Source organism: Oreochromis aureus, linkage group 14, assembly GCF_013358895.1.
Source record: "Oreochromis aureus strain Israel breed Guangdong linkage group 14, ZZ_aureus, whole genome shotgun sequence".
NCBI lineage: Eukaryota > Metazoa > Chordata > Actinopteri > Cichliformes > Cichlidae > Oreochromis > Oreochromis aureus.
In genome coordinates, this window is record NC_052955.1 from 29,165,951 (window position 1) to 29,184,768 (window position 18,818).

The window sequence follows — 18,818 nt, forward strand, 5'->3', positions numbered from 1 at the left end:
ACGAAAAACACCAAACCTAAACATTTGGTCTGTGTTTTTGTCTTGCAGCTGATTAAGCTGAGTGTCTTGAACTGCATTGCTCACACTTTTATCCTGGGACTTTGTGGGATTTTACCATAGAGGGTGTATAAAAACAATGGACATAGGTCTGAAAGGAAGTGCGTTAAACTTGCATTCTTTCTTATGGCCAGCAGGGGACGACTCTTCAGTGTGCACAAAGAAGTCAGTTTGTATTGGAAGTGGAGCCACTGCTCCCATGATTTCTAACCTCAGCTGATTTCTAAGCACATTGTAGATGAGTTACAGTAAAAGAAAAGAAAATAATAATAATAGTCAGAATTGTTGCTATGACTGAGTATGCAGGGTCTTGGGTTTTGACTTACTACCAAAACCAAAAGACATTCCTCTGAACAGCATCACATACATGCACTCTACCATCTTAACGTGATTTTTGTTTTCATTATATTTACATCCTTTCTTCCAGAGGATAAACTGGCCTCCTGCCACATTACAAAGATAACTGCTGAATTTCTTCTGGCCAAAACTCTACTGAGAGAACTTGAGGTCATACTTGTCATATATCAGGACCTGTGTATCTTTTGTACCCACTTTTTAAAAGGTGCTTTAAAGGGCCAACACACTGCGAAGCTGCTCTAAAAAAATGTATTTCCAGTTAGTCTGCAATGTAAGTGACCTAACATCTAAACCAAATGCCACAAAAACACTCAGAACCAAACAAAAACCGAAAAGCCTCAGCTGCTCAGGGGGAACCGAACTGGGACCTCTTTCCTCGGGGCAGGAGTAGTGCTAACCATCGATCCACCGGCTTTGGTCCTGTTGACTCTCTCAACAGGTTCTGACTTGGATGAGTTTGTGCTAGTGTCTGCTTCTTCGTTGAGTGGCTGAAACCACGGCCAAATACACTCTTTACTCCCCTCGAATCCACCTCATCATCTTGTCTTTGTGTATGTGTGCTAGTGTGGTTGCTGGGGTGATGGCAGGGATGGGTAGGCACTCCTCTTTAAGCAGGCCTGTGCGTCCGTGTGTGTGTGAGAGGCTGCGATCTATGCTAAACTGATTTCACCATGGCCGCGCCAGAGAGGCTAACACAATTACCGCTGGCTAATGGCCCCACTGACTGAGGGGGGAGGAGAGGCATCGTGGGTAGTTTTCTGGAGGTCTCTCATCTTGCTCTCTTGCTCTGTTTTCTCTCTTCTTCCTCTTTTTATTTATTTATTTTTTTCCTCCACCAACCGTCTCTGACCCTTTCCTCATCCCTGCTCTCTCACACTTTTATCACAGTTTCTGGGATGCCCGTCGCCCCCGGGGCAGCTTGGTTCAGATGGGTTAAACTTAGCAGAAAAGCAAAGTCAACAAATGCAAATAATTGAAATAATGGCCTCCCTTTGTTTCTCTCCCTGTCTCTGTAGCCATCAGGAGAAAGGAGAACGGCTGGTACGATGAAGAACATCCCCTCGTATTCCTCTTCCTGGGCTCATCGGGAATCGGTAATTCACTGTCTCTTCTGTCACACCCAACCCAACGCTTCAGTTCTCAAAGTGTGTGAAAGAAAAACTCTTCAGCCTCCTCGAAGCAGCAGCCAAAATAAACAGACTGCTTGACTACGTTAAGTTTGTTGACGCATGTAGAGTGTACTCAAATTAATTCAGCACGTTAATTTAATTACGCTGAAAAGAAACAGAGTACAGTGGACTGCGGAAGCACTCGTCACTTTGTAAACTGTAAACACAGGTCAGAGCTAGCTTGTATGCAGTAAATGTGTTTGTCATCAGTGTGTCAAGAATGATGCTCAGGAGGATTCATCTGATGGTAAATGTTTAAAATGCCCTGTACAACAGGTTTAATATAAAGGAACAAAGAGAAAGCAATCATGGATTAACAAATATCTCAGTCAGTCAGAAACTTCTGTTGAAAGTTGTTTAACAGAGCTAGTTTGTCACCTAAAGGTCGTCCTGTTCAGGTTTTAAGCCACGTTAAGGAAATAAGGATCGGTGGGTCTGTAGGTTTGTTAGTCCAGGCTCAAATATCTCAAGTTGTTGGATGGATTTCTGTGAAACTTTGTACAGACAGTCATGTTTCCCAGAGGATGAATCTGTCTCCCTTTACTGATCCCATGCCTTTTCCTCCCGTGTCACCAGCTGTTCAGAGTGCTGGGTTTATTTGGCATTTGGCACCTAGCCACCACGCAGGCTGCCTTTACAAACATTTGTGAAAGAATGAAAGAGCTCACTGAAATCCAGTGTAGTCCTGTAAACGGATGCCACTCTTGCAAGAAGCAGGTTTGTGATATTCATTCTCTCCTAAATATTCCACAATGAGCTCTAAGTGGTTTTACTGCAGAGTGGAAGTTTAGGAACCACGGCATCTCAGCCGTGAAGTGTCAGAGCACATAAAGTTACAGAGCGGAGTTGCAGAGTGCTTAACAGTCACCGACACTCTGCTGACTCAGTAACGGCAGAGCTCCATTAACATCAGCACAAGAACTGTGCACCAAGAGCTTCAAGGTGTGGGCTTCTATGGACGAGCAGCTCCTCTAATTGTAATGTGCAGGTGGCTTAGTACCCGGGTGGCTGTTGCTCAAGAGGTAAAGCAGGTCATCTACTAACTGGACATTTGGTGGCTTGATCCCCTGGCTGCTCTAGTCTGCGTTTCTTTGGGTTTTCCTTTGGAATGTGTGTAATGTTAGAAAAGCAGTTTGACATACAAAAACGTGTTTGTACGAATATTTGTGAATGGGTGAGTGAGGCATGTTTAAAGAGCTTTGAGTGCTCTGGGAGAGTAGAAAAGGGCTGTTTAAGTAATGGTCCATTTTCCACTATTTACTTTTGTCTGTATAGTGTAGTTTATATTTCAGTTTACTGGTTTCATGCAGTTTATCATATCATGGGCTGTTGTCATGAAACTGACTGATTTGTTTGGAAATGTGACAGGAAACAGCAGTTTAACAGTTTAAAACACAATCAGCTTGATGAGCACCACAGCTGGCAAATTAGTGCATGGGTGGGACTAACGGTGTCATCAGGCTGCGTGTGATTGGTTAGGGAAAACTGCATCCCCCTGATTAAGAGGAAGAAATGTTAGACTGAAGATGGAAACGCAGCATGACAAGCTGATGTCCTCTGATGTCACAGAAGTAGAGTTTGGCACTGTTTCGCTGACAAACTCGAGTTGCGCAGTTTTGATATGTGGATGGCAACTTTGAGCTCCTGAATAGGGATGGTGAGCAGATTTGGTTGTAATGTAAATATTCATGCGATGTAATAGACTCCACAAACTGTACCAGTACCACAGCGTTTATCAGTTAGTACCTGTCTTTGCATGTTAAAGTTTCATTAGCACTGGGATGCCAGGACATTTTTATATCGGCATAATAAAGTCCCATCAAATTTCCAGTCCTTTGTTTACTGTAACCCATTGAACTCTGCATCCACCTGCTTGCAAAACACAGCTGGAACCTGTGTGTGTGTGTGTGTGTGTGTGTGTGTGTGTGTGTGTGTGTGTGTGTGTGTGTGTGTGTGTGTGTGTGTGTGTGTGTGTGTGTGTGTGTGTGTTTGTGAGATCAAATCAACAATAGTGAGTCGTTTCAGTTAACAGTATTCACTGGGGATGGTGAGTTGAACTGAGACTGACTGTCTGGACATTTCTGCTGCAGCAGATCCACCCCACTGCTCCTCTATCCATGAACGTCTTGAAATATCCTAGAGGATAAATATTAAAGCAAACCTGTGATGCAGAGTGTAGTGTTTGAGCGGGCCAAAGTATCAAAAAGTGGTTCTGCTAATTACAGTTTTGGTGTTAAAGCAGAAAACCTGAGGAGGACATCTACTGAATAAGTGGTTAAATGTCCTCAATCATCAGCAAGATTTGGAAGTGTTTGTGTGTTGGAGTGAAGGCAGTAGGAAGAGAGGGGAGATATTAAGGGCCAGATAGATGGCTAAAAAGAGGGAGATGGTGAAATGACAGGGCAGAGAGATAGATGAGGGAGAGACGGTGTTCATATTCTCTGTTCCCTTCAGCGACAAACAGTGGCCATGAGACATCAATATTAAACACAGCAACAAGACAAACACACACACACACAGCCTCGTTCACACACACAATCATCATACCCATATGCATAGCAAACACAAGACATCAATATCACATATGAGCATTTATATGCAGAATATTTTACTGGCAAGCATAATGTGTGCTTCTGGAGAGCTGGAGATGATTGAAAGCTTTGTGGAGGGAGGCACTGGGATTTAGGCCAGCACTTAGCGAAGGAGAGAGATTGTCTTTCTGTCTGAAATGAGTAAGCTTGTTTTCCTGAATTCCTGAAATCTCTGCATGCTGATGTAAAGGCGGAGACTGTATTTTTTTATTTATTGAGCACAAAGTAATTAAATGGTGAGGGGGAGGGACTGTTCCTGTTGCCTAATGACCAATTAAATGACGCATTTGTTGTGTGTGATGGGTTCAATGATGTGTCTCACAGGAAAGACGGAGTTGGCTAAACAGGTGGCTCGTTACATGCACAAGGACATTAAAAAGGTATGTGACGTAGCAACGTGCGTATAGATACAAAACGCATGTCAAGAGTCTTAATTTAGTGGAATGAGTTTGATTACAGTGCATGCAGTAGTGCTTCTTTTGGAGGTTAACCCGTCCTGTGATTGCAGGGTTTCATCCGCATGGACATGTCGGAGTTTCAGGAAAAGCACGAGGTAAGGCCTCGTTACACACGCGAAAACACAAAGTATGCACCGAATAAGCCGCTCCACACAAGTTCATTTATTTCAGATGAGAGCAGCTGCTAGCAGCGTCTTCCTGCTGCAGATGCATGGCAGTGATGCATTGGATTAATTCTGTTTATGTAATCGTAATAGATTCATAAACCAAAATTAATGATGTTGGGGTTTTTGGGGGGTTTTTTTGTTCTTCTCTTTGTGAAACTTTTTATGATGAATACATTTAATCAGTTTTTCAGAGTTGCATTGTTTTACAGTGTCGTATTGTCACAGTCACCTCAGTGTTTGGACTTTCTCTGCATAGTTTGTGGCAATGAGGAGCTTTATAGATGCTAGAAATTGAGGGTCTGTTGATATTCAGAAAAGCTGCGTCAGATGCAAAAGTGAAACACTGAACACAGCAGGCTGGTGATTACAGCTGCAAAGATTATTATGAACATCTTCGGATTATTTGTAATGGGTAAAATTTTTGAGATTTCCATGGCTAGGATCAGACCCTGGGGGCTGACATGGACTCTACCATGAAAACTATACATTTTCCTGTCATTTCAAATAATGTTCCACAAACTGGTTGTTGAAGTGCTTCAGAAAACCTCTTTTGGATGCACTGAAAACTTTCCCCATGCAGCAAACTTCTGGTTGGTGCTGTGCTGTTCACATTAAAACTGACACCTTCATGGTGAAGTGGGTGGAAATATTGTATTCTCTGTTGCAGAGAGTGGCCATGCATACTTATTTAGTGTGATCCAGATAAATGAATCAGCTTGTTGTGTTATTTAGACCCATTGTGCATCTTTTCTCTCTCCGTGCTCAGGTGGCAAAATTCATTGGTTCTCCACCGGGATACGTAGGGCATGAAGAAGGAGGTCAGCTGACCAAGCTGTTAAGGGCGTGTCCCAACGCTGTTGTCTTGTTTGATGAAGTGGATAAGGCCCACCCCGATGTCCTCACCATCATGCTGCAGCTCTTTGATGAGGTGAGCACACAGCTTCTTACGTCCATCGTGTGCATCTCTTTGATAAAACAGAAATAAACTGAAACTTTGTTTGATTGGCGGCGTTTTTCTTTCAGGGTCGTCTTACAGACGGTAAAGGAAAGACAATCGAATGCAAAGACGCCATCTTCATCATGACGTCGAACGTCGCAAGTGATGAGATAGCCCAGCATGCATTGCAGCTCCGCCAGGAAGCCGAGCAGGTCAGCCGCAGGAAGCTGGCCGATAACCTCGGTGAGAGAAACGCCCTAACGTGTACATGCAGCCTGGCTCATGTGCTCCGGTCTTCACACTGATGACACTGTACAATGTGATTATACATTTCCATCTGATGTTGTGTTAAACGGACACAGAAATTCAATTATCTACAAATTAACTTTGTCATGTTGCAGTTAATTTTCTCAGTCTTGCAAAATAAAGGAACATTGTAGCACTGTGATAACAGCTTTCAGATGATTAAAAACCAGAAATGACATTATTGCTCATCTCCTCCTTTTCCTCCAGAGGACGTACAGAAAAGTGATGACATTAAAATCTCCAGACAGTTTAAAGAATCTGTGATTCGACCAATCCTGAAGGTAAAACACATGATGCACACAAACACATAAAAACCAACTTGTTTGGTGTAGCTGCAGACATGCCTGGCTCTGAGGGGCTGCAGGGTCTGAGAGGTTCATGGGTCTTTTGTTCCTCTGTAGGCTCATTTCCGGAGGGACGAGTTCCTGGGCCGTATCAATGAAATCGTCTACTTCCTGCCATTCTGTCACTCAGAGCTGCTACAGCTGGTCAGCAAAGAGCTCAACTTCTGGGCCAAAAAGGTACGAGAGCACAATCTTTACAGTCATTTTTAGTCTCTTTGCTTTTGAGGTTATAAATAAATTATGCAAGATCAAGTCCTGCTGAGTCTTAATGCAGGAAACGTTACACAGCTTTAAAAATCCTGCCTCGTGAGTCCTTTCATGATTTGTATTTTAACTGATATTAACAGTTTGCTGGCAGCACTGATGGGTTGTTTAAGTGCGTCAGAGGAATGCACAAATTTGTTTCAGCTTCCACATTGCTTTGACAACAAGTGGGCAGATCAGCTGTGTGTGGATCTGAGAGGAGCAGAGGTGGACGCCCGTCTTCACAGCACCACATTTCTAACACGGGTGTCCTCCTGTGGGGACCTGCAAGGCCTCACCCACTTCATCGGCCGCTGCTGAGCTGGGCAGAAACACACACAGATCAATACTGTGTCACTGTTACTCCCTGTAATGTGATTACAGTGTTTAACATGTGGAGCCTTCATCAATATTTAATTATTAATATTACAGCTGGTGTCCTGACAGCAAACATGAGCCCTGCAGGCAACTGATCGGGACCCGACTCATTTCAGTTTCTCTGTTTTGAGTGGTGCTGTTGCTCTTGTGGGTGTGATATTTGGGTCTTCAGTTTTTGAAAGTGCATGTCTGGTAATGACTTGTCTCAGTCTGCATCTTGAAGCGATGCAAACAGCAGAAATCTCATTATTACTGAATAATCCCACAAGGCTTTTGTTTGTCACTCGTTTATATTAGACAAATTAAATGTTTAGAGCTTTTATTATTATTGCCTCGCTACATATCGATAGAAAAACATGGCGTCTTATTTACTGATTGAAGTGTTAACATCTGAAGCTAAATGAGCTGCTCTGATCACTACTATTGACCCGTGTTTGATTAAAATGCATTAAGGGCCCGTTGATTAGCGTCAGCAGACATGCTGCTTGACACCGTCTCCTCTCTGCTGCTGTGTCTCTCGCTCACTCTCTCTTTCCACCCATTTTGACTCTGTTCTTCGTCCTCTCTGACAGATTTGTTTTCCTGATATTCTGCAGGTCTCACCCACGACCCTATTATGACATTACTTCAACTCTCTCTCTCTCTCGCTCGCTCGCGCTCTCTCTCTCTCTCTCTCTCTCTCTCTCTAGGCTAAACAGCGGCATGATATCACTCTTCAGTGGGATCGCCCAGTACTGGACCTGTTAGCAGGCGGCTACAACATGCATTATGGAGCTCGTTCCATCAAGCATGAGGTGTGCAGGAACTGTAACATACACACTGGTTTTTAGGATTAATCCTTGAAGTGGTTTATGTCATATTTCAGGCCTCCTTATAGAACAAAATCACGACGTGATTCCTTTATGCAGGAAAAGTCCTGCACATATAGCATATAAAGACAGCAGTCGTATGTTGGAACAGCTTTAGATTGCACCTCAAAAAATTCTTGAATGTGATTTTTAAAAAGCCTGACTTATAAACCTGATCTCCACCTGACCTCTGACTCTGTCACTGATCCATCAGGTTGAGAGGAGAGTCGTCAACCAGTTAGCCGCAGCGTACGAGCAGGAGCTGCTGCCCAAAGGCTGCACGCTGCGTCTGTCTGTCCAATCAGAAGGCCAGAAGGAGTACGGCACGCCCAGCCTGCGCCTCGAAGTGGTTGGAGAGGACAGCTCATCGAGAACGCTGGACATCCGTCCACCACTCAGCCCTGAACACTAACAACAAAGGATTAAAAATGCAAGCATACACTGAACAAAAGAACGTGTTGGATTTACTTCATTCAGTAGTGGACATTAGATGCACACAGATGTTTTGCTTTGGCAGCAACTTAGAGTTAAATTAACACTAGTTATTCGTATTCAATAAACCTGTGCAATGTGTGTTGATCAAATGTGATTGAAACATGTTTTGATGAAGTAATTTAAGCTCTTGAAATATTTTAATCCTTCACAATTTTCTCACTTTATTCCAACACTATTCAATAACTTTTACCCAAATACTACATGTTATTATTATATTCTAGTATGAAATACACAATTATCCAATGGAGGCCTTAAAACAGATTGTATTGTTCTGTTCCAAGTTGCCAGTATCCACTAGTAACCTTTCAAAACAAAATGTCTAATTTCACTGCAGTGACAGTTGGTAAAGCAGGGGTCTCAAACTCGTGGCCCGGGGACCACTTGCAGCCCGTATATTGACGTGAAGTTTGGTTGCAGTTTGGTCCTTGAAGTTACTTTTGTTAGGGAGGATTTGTTTGTTGTTGAGTGCAATGTTAAAATAAGTTATTTAAAAGCAAAAACTTACTTAATATGAAGGCAATATGAGCAGAGAGCACAAACATGTTTACCGATTGACTGTTAGTTCAGTGAGAGAGTTATTTGCAAAGAAAACAATTTTCACTGGCAGTCAAAAACTAATGTGTACACTTATGTCTGCATTTTTATTTTGTGAAATATGAAGAAAATAATAGCAGAAGTGCTGCCACGGGTCTGGCCAGAAAGAGAGTACCAATTTGTTTATTTGGTAGTTCAATGAAAGGCTTCAGTGGATGAGAAGAAAAAAGATTGTGTTCACATTTGGAGTTTTGTCTTGGTATACAATATTTGAAATTTAAAAATACAAAACAAAACACTGTTGTATACAGCGCTTTGAGTACTTCGGGAGAGTAGAAAAGCGCTATATAAGAATGAGTCCATTTACCATTTACCACTGCATTTTCAGAAATATTTTGGGGTATTATGTATGGGTTGTTTGTTTGTTTTTTTTGTACTACTTGAACACTAGTGGCCCTCCAATGAGATGACAGTGCCCACAGCTCATTTAAGTTTGAGACCCCTGAGGTAAAGAATTGAACTGACATTACTCCTCTACTGAAATATGTCAGTTTTTCAGTGTTTTGTCGAATCAGTCATGGCATAGGAATTAGGCCTTTTCTTTTGAAAAATGTTACAAGTAACCATCTTGGAAGAGAACAATACAAAACATTCTGCTTAAGGCCTCTGATGTCAAGATTCAATTAAACAACAATTATAACAAAACAATTTGACGTAATGTTAGTTTCCATTAACTTTAAAATAAGTTACTGGATTAGCAAACACCTTCCTATTAACATTCCCCATTACTAAAAGACAAAAAGGACCACTTGCATGTCAAAACCTTTATTCAAGAGCCACAAAAATAACAGTGATTGACAAAAAATTCCAGCCCTGATCATATTGTGACATCTTGGTTCAAAACAGGATTCTTAGTAGGATTCAACACACATTCAACTGAATTAAACTGAAAATGCTGTTCCACACAGCCCAAGTGGGACTATTTAGACTCTATAACTCTACATCTCTTCAAAAAAATAAATAAAAAAAAATTGAAAAATGCTGCCAATCAGAGAACATGTACAGAGAGAAAAAGGAAAAATGGGCTTATGGCAGTTACAGAGTGCGCAACAATGAATGCTGTGATTTGTTCCTGGAAATTGAGCCTCCAAAATGCAGGAGAACAAGTGTGAGATTTAAATGTGTTCTCACCTGGAGCTAACCACCTCACGTGCACAACAACGGTGAGCTTTCTTTACAGGAGCAGTTCTGTCTTTAAGTTTTGGGCTTTTCTCAAGAGTTGAGGTGCATCCAACTCCATGACCACCCTTTGAATCAACCTAAAAGTGTAAGAGAGCTGTGATGGGTAACTCATGTTCAAGGAGTAAAAAAGGCCAAACAGCATGGCTACTGCAAGGGCCACGTTATCCAGATCCTGAAGAACCACCACACCCTCGATGATGATGCCAACATCAGAAGAGTCATTACCTGGCGTATCTCTGGACACACAGATGCCCACCTTTGTTTTCTCGATAGCACTCAATGCAGTGGCCTCAGTCATGTCCTGGATAAAGATAAAACATTTCTTTAAGATTACCTTTTAAACTAATCTCTTTTGAATGCGCCAATTCTAATGCTACAGTTATTTAAACCCATGCCAGCAGCATAGTAAATGGCTGTAGCTAAAGAGTGCCCTGCGAAGCTGCCATTCATGGTCTGTTTCTAAGAGGAAGAAAAAGAAGAAAAAAATAGACACAACTTGTATTTCAAATGAAGAGCCCTCAAGCTTTACATTAGTTTTTGTTAGAAAGACATTGGCCCACCAGAAAGCCAGGTTATGTCACTGAGAAGATTTTAGATTTTCTGTCAGCCTCACAATTTGGATAGAGCAAGTCTGACTCAGTTTGGCCATTTTTTTTTTTTTTTTTTTTTTTAAAGATCGACTTCTCCTCTGCAGGGCTGTATACCATTCTTAATTCTGCACTTGTCAAAACAAGGGTCAGCACAATGTGGGAAGATGGTGGAATTTAACTTCTTTCACTAGAATCACAAATTTGAAAATTTTTTCACACTGATGTGACCCCTAATATAAAAGAAACAACAAGGCGTCAAAACGGGTGGTTTTTCGACTTTGGTAATAGGGGCTATAGAGAAAAAAAAAATGTGTTTGGACTTCTTGTGTGACAAGTTTAACCTTGTGTTTTAATATCGGTACTGGAATCACTTCGCCAAATTATTCAAGAGGACTACTGGGCCTAACCGGTCCAAGGAGGATCATATGGTTAATTGAATGCATTTTGAAATGTTGCAAAGCCCCAATCTTCTCATGCAACACTCACCATGAACTCCTGGTCCAAGACATCAGGATTGTCATTCAGTTAGATGCAGAGTACTTTGATGAGGGGACTCCCTTCGAGCATCAATGTCATCCTTAAGTATTATAACAAATGAAAACATAGATATGTGATTCAAAATTTTCAGTAGCACAGAAGAAAGTGATCAAAGACAAAAACTAGACTTTTTAAACCAGTCAACATGCAACACCAGCATCTACAAAACAACATTAAAACTACCTGTTTGACATGACCTTTATGAACTGGACTTATAGTTTAGTTATACAGTTTCCAAATCATACAAAAAAGATCTATTTCTCACAGTGAGACAGTAAATGCATGATGTAAATTATGGGGTCATTTCAGTAGGATCAGTACTTACAGGTAAAGTTGACCTTTGCAATGGATGCAGCATATAAATCTTTTACTAACCTAATGCAATGCATATACACTAACGACACTTATTTAACGTTAACGTTACATAGTAACACTCTAGACATTAAACTACATTTGACTGAGATTTGAACAATATTCATTCAGAAATTAGGACAAACGTACCGGCGGCTGGAGAGGGCTGCCATCCTCAAGCCACAATCCAAAGTGCGCAAGACTAAATCACGTGCGGTGTCGCAAGATTTAACATTGCTACATTATTGATGTACTTTTTTTCAATGTACGTGTGACCATTTCCACTTTCACATATTTTTTAGCTTTTCAGAAGACTGAAAGCAAAAATATTTTGAGATACTGTATGACTGGGAATACAAACCTGGCTTCAGTCCGATGTGAGGGCGTAACAAGACACGTGCCAGGTAAAAAAAAACTTTACCGACTAAAAACTCGTTCATTGATTTTTCTAGAGTTAAACACACGATTGAGTGGGGAAGCAATCACAGGAGGCTGACAAAATGCAAATATGCCTAAAAGAACAACTCGGCGGGAAAAGCTAACAATGTCGCAGTCCAAGCTAACGCTAACACTGGAGCTGACATATGTCCAAACAGTTTACTGAGAGCTATAGAATCACTCATACATTTAACTGTAACATTTATTCAGGGTTACCACAGTCTGTGGAAATCTATCAGTTCTTCACTGTATTTTCAAACAGTTCAAGTGTTTGTATTTTGTTAGGGGAACTGCATTACTTTCATAGTAATTTGATGGGTAAGTTACACATTTTGAATGGGTTTGGGAGGAGGGGGGGTCCTTTATGCAGGAAAAATCCTGCACATATAGCATTTAAACACCACAGTCGTATGTTGCTGGAACAGCTTTAGATTGCACCCCAAAAATTTCTTGAATGTGATTTTTAAGAAGCCTGGCTTATAAACCTGATCGCGGGCAGGATGCAATAGCTGCTGTTTTTTCCACCTGTGGACACATCTGCCCACCCGCCAAGTGGTAGCCCCGATATTTTACTTCCCTCCATCCAACCTCACACTTCTTCGGGTTGGCCATGAACCCTGCCTGCCTCAGAGATTCCAAGACCGCAGCCACTCACTGCAAACGCTCCACTCAGGTCTCACTATGGATGATTACATCATTCAGGTAGGTGGCAGCATATACAGCGTGCGGCCGCAGCACCTGGTCCATGAGGCGCTGGAAGGTGGCCGGGGCGCCGAACAAGCCAAACGGAAATGTAACAAACTGGTACAAGCCATACAGAGTGGAGAAGGCCGTTTTTTCCTTGGACTCTGCCGACAAGTGAATCTGCCAGTAGCCCTTGGTTAAATCCAGTGTTGTGAAAAAAACGGGCCGCACCCAACCCGTCTAGGAGCTCGTCGACCCTGGGCATGGGACAAGTATCAAGCGTGACACTTCATTCACCTTGCGATAGTCAACACAGAACCATATAGACCCATCTTTCTTCACCGCAAGAACTATGGGGCTACACCAGGCACTGTGCGACTCTTCTATTATTCCCAATTTTAGCATTTCAGCCAATTCTCTTTGAACAATTTGCCATTTACGTTCAGGAAGCCTGTAGGGCTGTGAACGCACTGCCACACCAGGCTGCGTTTCAAAACGATGCTCGGTGAGAGATGTTCGGCCGGGCATGGGGGAGAACACACCTGCGAAGTGCTGTTGCAACGCGGCAACATCCGCTCTCTGGGCCTGTGTGAGGTAGTCATCACAATGGAGGGAGGCGGGAATGGTGGAATTTGGCACCTCCGGCCCCAACTTATCTCTCTCCTTAACCCGAGTCACCAGAGAGAGTTTCAGCCTCTCTCCATACTTTCAGGAGGTTGAGGTGATAAATCTGCGTGGCCCCTCCCCTGTCTGACCATGCAATTTCATAGTCAACGTCCCCCACTCACCGTGTGAGGTGGGGGGTCCTTGCCACTTGGCAAGTAACTTTAAACTAGAAGAAGGGAGTAATACAAGCACTTGGTCTCCCGGTGAAAATTGCTTGAGTCTAGCCCCTCTGTTATACAGACGTTCCTCCCAGTTTTCTTTGATTAGGTCGAGCACCCCACGCGGTTTCCTGCCGAGAAGCAGTTTAACAGGAGAAAATCCTGTGGAGTAACAGAGGGTCTAGCCAGTGATCCCAATTGCGTTCATCCTCGTGTATGAGCTTCCGAATCATCGACTTGTTCAGCCGCTCCACCAGCCCGTCAGTCTGAGGATAGTAGATCCTGGTGTGAACAGATTTAATGCCCAATAATTCGTACAATTCCTTCAGTGTGCGAGACATAAACGACGTGCCCTGGTCAGTCAGTATTTCTTTCGGAACACCTACTCAGGAGATGACCTGAAACAGTGCCTGCTCCCACACTACTTGCAGAGATGGTGCGCAGTGGCACTGCTTCTGGGTATCGCATTGCATAATCCACCAGAGCTAATACAAAGCGATAGCTGCGTGCACTCCAGTGAAATGGCTCAATGAGGTGCATGCCAATGCGCTCAAACTGGACCTGCATCAATGTGAGCAGGCGCAAAGGCGCTTTTGGAATGGCCGGCTGGTTAACAAGCTGGCATTCCGGACAGGATGCACACCAGCGGTGCACATCCACCCGGATGCCCAGTCAATAAAAGCGGGCCTTAATTCGCTTCAGGTTCTTGTCATATCCCATATGCCCTCCCATGGGGTTATAGTGAGCTGCCTGGAAAATCATTTCCCAGCGGCTTTGTGGCACCAAATGGGTGTGTGTATCCTCCGTGCGAGCTCTGGTGCAAAAGGGTCTATGTACAGCCCGTGTCCACCAAAGCATGGCGTATACCCCCTTGAGTCCTTACTGGAATGCTGTACATCCCTCCCGGACTTGGGGAGGGTGCCGGAGCATTGGTGACATGGAACACCTGTCCCACTTCCATCGGCGGACAGTCCCGCCTGCAGTTTCAGCACCCTGGCCCCGGCATCTCTGCTACTCTCCATGGCTCTGGAGCAGTACTGATTTCTTCCAGTCCCTGGGGAGGCAAAGTGGGAAAAAATGGGTTAGTGGGACTCAGCGCAGGGGCCCGCTCTACCGGTGCGGGCGTGGGGACCCTGCGCCTCGGCACTGGCACCTTGGCCTGCCTTCCCCAGGCTCCTCCACTCTGGCAGCCAGGTGGTGCTCTGCCAACATGACTGCTGCCTCCAGGCTCGTAGGCCAGTGGCACCGGACCCACCTCGCTGTTTCCGCCAGCCTCCAATGGTCCAGGCTGCAGCCATTGCGCTGCTGCATTGTGTAATTTCTGGGCCCACACGACTGGGCGGTCCTCCCCTGTCAGCCAGCAGACCCGGAACCGCCGAGGATGATCCTCTGGGGAGAGGCCCATACAGTCCAGCACGGCCCGGCAAATGTCTGGGAAGCTGCTCCGTGAGGTCGGTGGCAGACTCAGGGCAGCCATCTGAGCCTCCCCTGACAGCAGTGGAAGCAGCACCCACTCTGCAGGAGGCCACTGGCATGCTTTTGCCGTGGCCCGGAAGGTCTTCAAGAAGATCTGGGGGTCATCACCATCCCCCAATACGGAGCATTGCCACCGACAGTGGACATTTGTGCTAAGATTTGCAAAGGCTGGGTGGGCGGCGCGGCGTGTGGCTCTGACATCCCAATTCCTGGGTTTCGACAAAACTTGTAAAGACAGACCCAACACACTGTCACATTTATGAGTTTTATTGCCACTTTTCACAGGTAGTGTCTCTCCGTTCACAGCCGGTCTCGGGACACACACCCTCCTCCAGTCTCCGGCTTCGCTATAAGAAAAGAAACACCTGATTAACCAGATCATCACCACCTGTGGCCTCATCTGCTTCCACTGGCACTGCCTCCTTGAGCTCACTGCACCATCCCTCCCCTGCAGCTGAGCCAGGGACCACACCTCCACCACACCCACTTTAACAACAAGTGGGCAGATCAGCTGTGTGTGGATCTGAGAGGAGCAGAGGTGGACGCCCGTCTTCACAGCACCACATTTCTAACACGGGTGTCCTCCTGTGGGGACCTGCAAGGCCTCACCCACTTCATCGGCCGCTGCTGAGCTGTGCAAAAACACACACAGATCAATACTGTGTGTCACTGTTACTCCCTGTAATGTGATTACAGTGTTTAACATGTGGAGCCTTCATCAATATTTAATTATTAATATTACAGCTGGTGTCCTGACAGCAAACATGAGCCCTGCAGGCAACTGATCGGGACCCGACTCATTTCAGTTTCTCTGTTTTGAGTGGTGCTGTTGCTCGTGTGGGTCTGCTATTTGGGTCTTCAGTTTTTGAAAGTGTGCATGTCTGGTAATGACTTGTCTCAGTCTGCATCTTGAAGCGATGCAAACAGCAGAAATCTCATTATTACTGAATAATCCCACAAGGCTTTTGTTTGTCACTCGTTTATATTAGACAAATTAAATGTTTAGAGCTTTTATTATTATTGCCTCGCTACATATCGATAGTAAAACATGGCGTCTTATTTATTGAATGAAGTGTTAACATCTGAAGCTAAATGAGCTGCTCTGATCACTACTATTGACCCGCGTTTGATTAAAATGTATTAAGGGCCTGTTGATTAGCGTCAGCAGACATGCTGCTGTGTCTCTCGCTGGCTCTCTCTTTCCACCCATTTTGACTCTGTTCTTCGTCCTCTCTGACAGATTTGTGTTTTCCTGATATTCTGCAGGTCTCACCCTCGGCCCTATTGTAACATTGCTTCAACTCTCTCTCTCTCTCTCTCTCTATTGTCAGGCTAAACAGCGGCATGATATCACTCTTCAGTGGGATCGCCCAGTGCTGGACCTGTTAGCAGGCGGATACAACATGCATTATGGAGCTCGTGATTTATGCCATATTTCAGGCCTCCTTGTAGAACAAAATCACAAAATTTACTGGACCTACTTCTAGGCCTGTTACCCGCAGAAGTAATTGACATTGAGGACATTTACCTGTTTAATGTGATGATAATGGCCTGAGAGAAAGTTATTACAAGAAACTGGCTTCAAAGTGATCCTTTGAGATTGAAGCAATGGCAAGACGTCATAAAGGAAATTTCCACGATGGAAAAAATAACTTATTACTTAAGACTTGAAGCACATAGATTCAAACAACGATGGAAGAAATGGAATCTTTATAAGGCTCGACCAAACGCAGACATTCTTTGTTTGCAGATGTTTAGGTAGCACCACACAAGTTGTTTACTCGTTCTTTTTTTGCCATTTGTTCTCCCTCACCCCTTTATTTTTTCTTTTATTCCCTCCATTTACTGTAAATATCTGATGAAAATGGAAAAAATAACGTTTAAAAAAAAGAAAAGCGACAGTTATGGAGCCTTTTATCAAATCTTTTTGGGGTGAGAAAAAAAGAAAGGGGAGGGGGTATTTGTTACATATTAATAACAGTAATGTGTGACTCTGTGTGAAAAAAAAATAATAAAAAAACAAACTGATATTTGTGACACATTAATAACAGCAACTTTCTTATTTTCCTGTGAAGGAAAAATGGATAATCAGAGATGATTTTGACTGTCTTTTAGCACACTATTCACATCAGCAGAGGCACGCTGATGAAAATGTAAACACAACCTGCGTAATCTGTTCTCTCCAGTGAAGAATGTGTTAGTGGAGAAGTGCATTTGAAGTATGGTTGATATAACTGGCTTGTAAGTAGTTTCTGTTGATGCATGTTAATGTAAAGAAGTCTATCATAGCTGCGAGCGAGCTCTGGTGCTTTAGTTTGTGTCCCTCTGACATTAAGAGGAATTTAGTCATAAAGAGAAAATATTCAAAGTGTTGCATCATAAATGTTTGAACAGCATGCTGCCAAGGCGCCAAATGTAATCGAGCGGCGTTTGTCATTCTTGTATCCGAGTCTCCGCCGTGTAAATAAAGTCATCACAATCAAAAGGGAATTCCTTGCTTTTTTTGTTGTTGTTGTTCCGTTTGTGTTGCACTGACACCCCTGATGGATAGACGTGTGTGAGAACCTGGGCGGGAATTCTGCAACAATAACGTTCATCCGCCACGTAAAACGACATGACATAGGAATTTCCTTGGAATTCTGATTCTGTGTGGGGGTCTGCGTCGGACGCCGGGAGGGAATGCAGAAAGAATCTCTCACACATGCACGCAGCCTGCAGGAATGTCTTCTCCATAGGGAGGAATTAGCATGAAGGGAAAAGACACATTCACTCTTACTGTGCTCTGCCTGGACCCCCCAACAACACACACACTCTCGCTCTCTTTTAGTTACACACAGAGTCACAGCTGTCTGTAAGGAGGAAGTACCTGTGGTGTTTATAAATCAATCCCCTTTAGCCGCATCTGTACTGCAGTCATTTTCTTGATTTAAGTGAATTTTCAACAAGAATAACACAGAATATTTGCAGCTTCCACCACTTTTTGTAATCTGTCATACTGGTGCACAAAGATGGAAAGGTGAAGATGTCTCTCTGCGTTTATGCTAAAAAATACACTTATCAAAAGAATTTTCTTCTTTTTGCACATTTGTTAAAATCGCCACTGTTTAAAGGCTAAAATGTCTCTTAGAAGCTCTCTGAACTGCCTCTCTGTATACTTTAGGATAGAAGAAATCAAAAGGGGATACAAATTTCAGCAGAAAATTTTGTTGCCACGATTTGGTTGCTTTGAGTCCTCAAAAGATTTTGTGTGTGCCTCCTCTGAGCTGAAATAAGGGGGAATATTCTCTCCTCTCTTTTATGCCTTCTTTACCACCCACCTCCCAGTCATTCATCAGTGTGAAGCGTGTGGGTTGGTGGGGGAGATACCACTCACAAATCTAAGATTACTCTGTGGTTGTATAAACTGTGGGTTGTGCTAAAAATGAACTGCCAAATGCCTCAAATGTCATCTGCATGAAGCTGATGCCTTTAAACTGTTGACACCCACCGACAAAACAGCAACAGGCCAGCAGATGTTTTTGTTTTTTGTTTTTTTTTAAGTGAGACTCTTAAAGTGGCTTCATCTGGTCTGTAGATCAGGTTTTGCTGTGATACCTCAAGGCGTTTTCTCATCTCTAATAACCCTCAAACACATCTACACTTTATGGTTTTAGGAAGGGGGAATGTGTGTGTGTGTGTGTGTGTGTGTGTGTGTGTGTGTGTGTGTGTGTGTGTGTGTGTGTGTGTGTGTGTGTGTGTGTGTGTGTGTATCCATTTACCCTCCCCGGAGGAAGACAAGAATAAGAAGAGGAG

General features: G+C 43.6%; 1 protein-coding gene and 1 long non-coding RNA gene across 2 annotated transcripts in view; one reads left to right on the forward strand and one right to left on the reverse strand.

Moving 5' to 3' along the window:
• The window catches only part of clpb (caseinolytic mitochondrial matrix peptidase chaperone subunit B), a 30,873-nt gene extending 22,429 nt beyond the window's left edge, over positions 1–8,444 (forward strand). Inside the window, exons 8-16 of the mRNA XM_031752720.2 lie at positions 1,431–1,508; positions 4,499–4,554; positions 4,683–4,727; positions 5,566–5,727; positions 5,823–5,979; positions 6,250–6,323; positions 6,444–6,563; positions 7,697–7,801; positions 8,070–8,444. Of these exons, the coding sequence (XP_031608580.1) occupies positions 1,431–1,508; positions 4,499–4,554; positions 4,683–4,727; positions 5,566–5,727; positions 5,823–5,979; positions 6,250–6,323; positions 6,444–6,563; positions 7,697–7,801; positions 8,070–8,267 (995 nt within the window). The 3' untranslated portion in view covers positions 8,268–8,444. The remainder of the gene's footprint in view (positions 1–1,430; positions 1,509–4,498; positions 4,555–4,682; positions 4,728–5,565; positions 5,728–5,822; positions 5,980–6,249; positions 6,324–6,443; positions 6,564–7,696; positions 7,802–8,069) is intronic.
• An 885-nt stretch (positions 8,445–9,329) lies between these two features.
• LOC120432918 lies at positions 9,330–11,276 on the reverse strand. The gene is made up of 3 exons (XR_005608194.1): positions 11,203–11,276; positions 10,352–10,427; positions 9,330–10,203 (listed from the first exon to the last, which is right to left on the reverse strand). It is a non-coding gene; the product is annotated as an uncharacterized LOC120432918 (long non-coding RNA).
• Positions 11,277–18,818: the final 7,542 nt, after the last annotated feature.